This window comes from Gekko japonicus, unplaced genomic scaffold, assembly GCF_001447785.1.
Source record: "Gekko japonicus isolate JY-2015 unplaced genomic scaffold, Gekko_japonicus_V1.1 scaffold3844, whole genome shotgun sequence".
Classification (NCBI taxonomy): domain Eukaryota; kingdom Metazoa; phylum Chordata; class Lepidosauria; order Squamata; family Gekkonidae; genus Gekko; species Gekko japonicus.
In genome coordinates, this window is record NW_015169900.1 from 14,511 (window position 1) to 20,075 (window position 5,565).

The 5,565-nt window shown below is 47.3% G+C and overlaps 1 protein-coding gene across 1 annotated transcript in view; it reads right to left on the bottom strand.

The window, feature by feature from the left end:
• Nucleotides 1–5,565, bottom strand: part of GTF2E1 (general transcription factor IIE subunit 1) — a gene marked incomplete at its 3' end in the record, with an annotated part of 29,045 nt that overhangs the window by 12,178 nt on the left and 11,302 nt on the right. The window contains exon 2 of the mRNA XM_015417493.1: nucleotides 649–1,106. Coding sequence (XP_015272979.1) covers nucleotides 649–1,096 — 448 coding nt within the window. The remainder of the gene's footprint in view (nucleotides 1–648; nucleotides 1,107–5,565) is intronic.

Below are 5,565 nucleotides of genomic sequence, written 5' to 3' on the forward strand. Positions count from 1 at the left end.
GGAGGGAGGGAGGGAGGGAGGAAGGAAGGAAGGAAGGAAGGAAGGAAGGAAGGAAGGAAGGAAGGAGATTCAACCGTATCAGGTCCAGAGTCCACTTAGTTTCCCCATGAAGCTGCCTCATATTGAATCAGACCCTTAGTGGTCCATCAAGGTCAGCATTGTCTACTCAGAGTGGCAGCAGCTCTCCAGGTGTGAGTCTGCCACTCTTAACCACTACATCACGCTGGCTCTCTAACTAACACTCCTTACAGAACATTAATAAAAAATCACCCCAAGAGAAATAGGACACTTGGTTCGTGGAACACTTGAGTATCGACATTCCAGAACCACACGTTTCAAAGTTTCTTCTTTAGCATTTGAACAGGGAGGGTTGGGTTTTTTTGTAATGAACACACATGAAGCTACCAATCAGACCACTGGTCCACCAAGGTCAATATTGTTTACTCACATCACATACTACCTGATCCCTTTAACTTGAGCTGCCGGGGATTGAACCTGGGACCTTCTGCATGCAAAACAAATGATAATTACGTCACCCCTCCCTGCCACGTAATACACTTTGTCATGAATTTTTTTTTTTTATGACAACCACCACATTTGCATTCCTAACTCTATGGGCCCTTGAAGGCTCGCATGCTTGCCCCTTACCTGTCATAGGGTCAAACAACTGATTGGCCTCCAGGTCCGTGAAGGTGCTGAAGCAGATGGGACACCGGAAGGAGGCTCGGTTGGTGGAGTCTCTCTCGTCAGTCTCAATTCTCCTCCTCATGTGATCAAGTTTATACTTTATCACGTTGACCAGCAGGCGGTAGTTGATGAAATAGTAGTTGTGCCTGGTGGTTTTGCCATCAGGGGCGGTCTCCACTCTCATCCGGCATTTGATGAACTTGTCACCTTTGAGGGTGTTGAGAACGGCCCGCAGCTGTTTCCGGTCAAACTTGAGCAATTCCAACATGTCCTCCTCCTTGACGCAGGGATTCCGGATCAGAATGTCCAGAGCTAGAGCATGTTCTGTCCCATAGAAGCCCCTCACGACATACTTGGCGAGGCGCTTTAGAGCGGCAGGGACTTCAGTGAGAACGTCCGGGTCTGTCATAGCAAGTGTACTGTAATACAAACGGAGGTAAATTAAACAATCGTATAAAAATGTATTCCGTTGTCTGGTAGTTTTGGTTACGGAAAGTGGCTCGGCTCTCGTACAACACCAAGCCACGGTTTGGCATTTACTTTAGTGCTGCCCACGCCACCCCCATGATTCCTACATGCTCAGATTCCACTTCTCACCTCTTCTGAGGTAAATTGCGATTTGCCGTTATTTGTTTTTATTTTACGTAGAGCAGGCAAATTTGCCATTATTTGATTTATTTTATTTAGACTGATCTTCTTCTCTCTGGGTGTATCCTTGGAATTTTGATACAAGGTGGTGGGTAGAACCACAAAATGGCTGCCAAGGGGAGAGGAACCAACCACAAAATGGCTGCCATAAGAGGTAGAGCCAAACACAAAATGTCGGGGGGGGGGTGAGGTTATGCAAAACTTAACAGTAACTGTTCCAAGATTTCAGGCAGTAGTTCTGCTTAACAGGATGCCTTTTAAAATGAATGTCTTGTATTTTAAAAAAATGTCCTGCATACACACAGTTTACCTTCAGTCACACGGTGAAAGTCCTTATGCTGTGGTGGCAGCTCCTGCCAAAGCAATGTGCATAGCCAACATGAAGCCCTAAGAACATCAGAAGAGCCCTGCTGGATCAGTCCCATAATCCATCTAGTCCAGCCTCCTGTCTCACACAGTGGCCAACCAGGTCTTCTGGTGGGCCAACAACAAGGCAGAGAGGCTGAAGCCTTCCCTGATGCTGCTTCCTGTCTCTGGGATTCAGAGGCTGAGTGCCTCTTAATGTGAAGGATCCCTTCAATCACCATGGCTAGTAGCCATTGATGGACTTCTCTTCTATGAATCTGTCTCAACCTCTTTTAAAAGCTATTTATGTGGCCATCACTACCTCCACTGGTAGTGAATTCCACAGGTGAATTATTCGTTGAGTAAAAAAGTCTTCCTTTTAATCTGTCCTGAATATATTTGCCAATAGCTTCATTGGATGTCCTCAAGTTATAGAATTATGTTCTAGTATTTGTTTTAACTTTGTGTTCCATCAGATGTCCTGCACCTCCACAGTTTGAGACCCAGTGCCATAGATAATGCCATTTTTTTCAGTCAAGGCTGGCTAGGAATGAAAATATTAACACATTATTTTCCAGAGATTTTTCACTTTTGTTACTTTTATACCCACCAGAGTTAAATAGATAGCCTGATACTCCAAAGCACTATAAAGATGGGACAATTCACCAATAGCACGCTTTATGTATATCACATGATGAAAGCATGTTATGATGGTTATTTTCTCTTATACCAGACAGACCCCAAGCTCAGCAAGTTCAGACCACGTTAGCCTATACTTGGGATTTTTTTCTCCCAGTGTGCATCGCCTTAAACTTACCAACATCGGATTTCGTCTGCCACATTGTCACCCACTCACCCAGTTTGTGGAGGTCCTCCTGGAGTTCTTCACAGTCAGCCTAGGTTTTCACCATCCTGAATAAATTGTGTGTCATCGGCAAACTTGGCCACTACACTACTCACCCCTAGTTCCAGATCATTTATGAATAAATTACATAGGACCGACCCCAATACTAAGCTGAGTGAGTGTGAGCTAGCTCACAGTTTTTTAGCCTCCGGCTCACACGTCTTTGTCCTAGCTCAGGAAGGAGGGCTCCAGAGCAAACTAATTTATGCAGCAGCCAAATCACTTGCTCACAACTTGAACGCCAGCAGCTCACAAAGTAGGATTTCTGCTCACAAGACTCCACAGCTTAGAGGGAGCACTGCCCCCCCCCCCCCGTGGCCGGCAGGGGTTAGGGGTGGGGATAGTCCTCCTTGCACCAGTGGAAACACTAAAACCACTCCTCGCTATTGGCTGGTGGTTAAGCGGAAGCGTGCCTTTCCCCCGCGTGCAAGACACGGTGCAAGGTATTTCCGATGATGCAGTTTCAGAACTCCACAAAATGTGAGCCGTCTGCTGTACGTTCCACTGCTCCATTTGCACGTTCTTAACTTGTTAAAAAATGGTATTAGAGCACTGCGCGTTGCTGCAGCCCCTGTGCTACTGCCTGCGCGAGCGGAACGAAGTGCATTGCCCTTTCTGCTCACGCATCACCCGATCCGACACAAAGTGTAGAGAGATTCCCGGGGGGGCCACGTATGTGATTATTTCTGTACGAGCCGCTGGACCAAAGGAAAACATTATTACTGGTGGGGATAAGGAGGGAGGCGATTCTTCTTCACCGACTCTACCTCTTTGGCTGCAGTTTACACAGACTGAGGATTTCACGAATGAAAAGGGCACACATGAGACACTAATTTTAGCAGGCTACCTTCTTGGCAGCCGGTCCAGTGCCAAGAGTTTTCACCGGCCTGCCAGAGAAGATTTTCTGCCGAATCATCCTGCAATCTGTATTGCCAGCTCTGAGCTCTCGGCATCCCAGAGCGCTGCAATCAGAACTCATGGTCGCCACGACGACTGAAGGTTCACAGGCCACACATCAGAGCCCTGATAAATCTCCAGGGCTCCATCTGACACATCTTTGTGTCATCCACCAAATCCCATGCCTGACTCAACGACTGCTGACTCACCCCTGTCAATTAAGCTGCCTCTGAAATTTTCCGGGCTGTCTTTTATATAACAGCCACTTGTCTCTCTGCAGTGGGGGTGGGGGGTGGGGGAGATGCTAGGGGTACCTTCTTGAACAAAACTGAAATGCAAGGAGACTAGGGTGAGGGACGACGAGAAAGAGCCATTGGAATCAAGGCGGCTGTATTAACCCAAGGCACACGGGGACCTATGCTCCCTCTAGTTTGGTGTAGTGGTTAAGTGCGCAGACTCTAATCTGGAAGAACCGGGTTTGATCCTCCACTTGCACCTGGCCGGATGACCTTGGGCAAGCCGTAGTTCTGACAAGAGCTGTTCTTGAAAAATAGCAGTTTCTGTCAAGAGCTCTCTCAGCCCCACCTACGTCACAGGATGTCTGTTGTGGGGAGGGGAAGGGAAAGGAGTTTGTAAGCTGCTCTGAGACACCTTTGGGTAGTGGAGGGTGGGGTATAAATCCAATCTCTTCTTCTTCTCTTCTCTAAGCTGTGAAGTCTTGTGAGCAAAAATGCTACTTTGTGAGCTACTGGCATTACAGTTGCGAGTGAGCGATTTGGCTGCTGCATAAATTAGTTTGCTCTGGAGCCATCCTTCCTGAGAGAGGACAAAAAAAGAGTGCGCCGGAGACTAAAAAACTGTGAGCTGGCTCACATTAACTTAGCTTAGAGGGAACACTGACGGGGACTTCCCATTCACAAACTAAACTACTTCTGTCACACGAATGTGGGCAAAAAAACACCTCCCCCCCCCATTCATGTGCCAAAATCTGAACACAGCAGAGGTCATCCAGCTTTTAATTTCCAAGCAAATGGATCGCTCCATGCTCCGGCACATGCAGAGAGACAAGCAAATATCCATTTACCTCCAGCTGCAGCCTTCTATCTCTGAACGGGTACAATCCTGCCGAAGGCACACACGGCCCAACCTCTTTCCATGTCAGAGGTTTATGGCAACAGCTATAAAGTTTGTGGGTTCCCAGCTAATGAGTTAATAGAACCTTTATTTAGGACGCCGTTTAAGTTTAAATATAAGTGAAAGACGGATGATTTCAACTTGTCTGCCCGGTTGCTACGCGTGTCGTTCAAGCCATCCAGAGAAACAAGTCTACGTGGGCAGATGAGAGTCGCTTTTGTGCCCATATGACCGGTTGCATTACACCCTCACCAATTTCTAGCTAAAACCGGCCTCTTTGCCATTCAAGCATTCCACCAATGCAAGTGGTACTTTCAGAATTCAAGGGAAAATATGAACGACATCCCAAAACGTTTTGGACGATAGCCCTGTCGGTCTGCAGTAGAAGAGCTGGGTTCAAGTCCAGTAGGCACTTTAGAGACCACCAAGATTTTGGAGCAATGTGCTTTCGAGAGTCAGAACTCACTTCGTCAGATAACAAAAACCTTGGTGGTCTCGAAGGTGCCAAACAGGAATCAAATCCAGGCCTTCCAAAGGACTAGTCTCCCACCTTCTTTCGGACTTCAAGGGAAAATATTAACTGTTTCTGATGACAGCCCTGTCAGTCTGCAGTAAGGCAGCTTATTTCGGGTCCAGGAGGCACCTTAGAGACCAACAGGATTGCTGAGAGTCTAACCCAGGGGTGTCAAACACAAGGCCTGGGGGCCGGAACCAGCCCATCCAGGGCTCTTACCTGGCTCTTGAGCAACTGGGATGTAAGGAAACATAAGATCCTTCCCCTTTTATGGCATCCCTTGGAAAAAACCTTGCATTTATGTCAGATTCAGCCCTTGTAACACAGGAGTTTGACACCTCTGGTCTAACCTCGAGTTCTGTTACTTTTGGAGTTACGCATGACTTCACCTGAAGAAGAAGAAGAAGAAGGAGGAGGAGGAGGAGGAGGAGGAGGA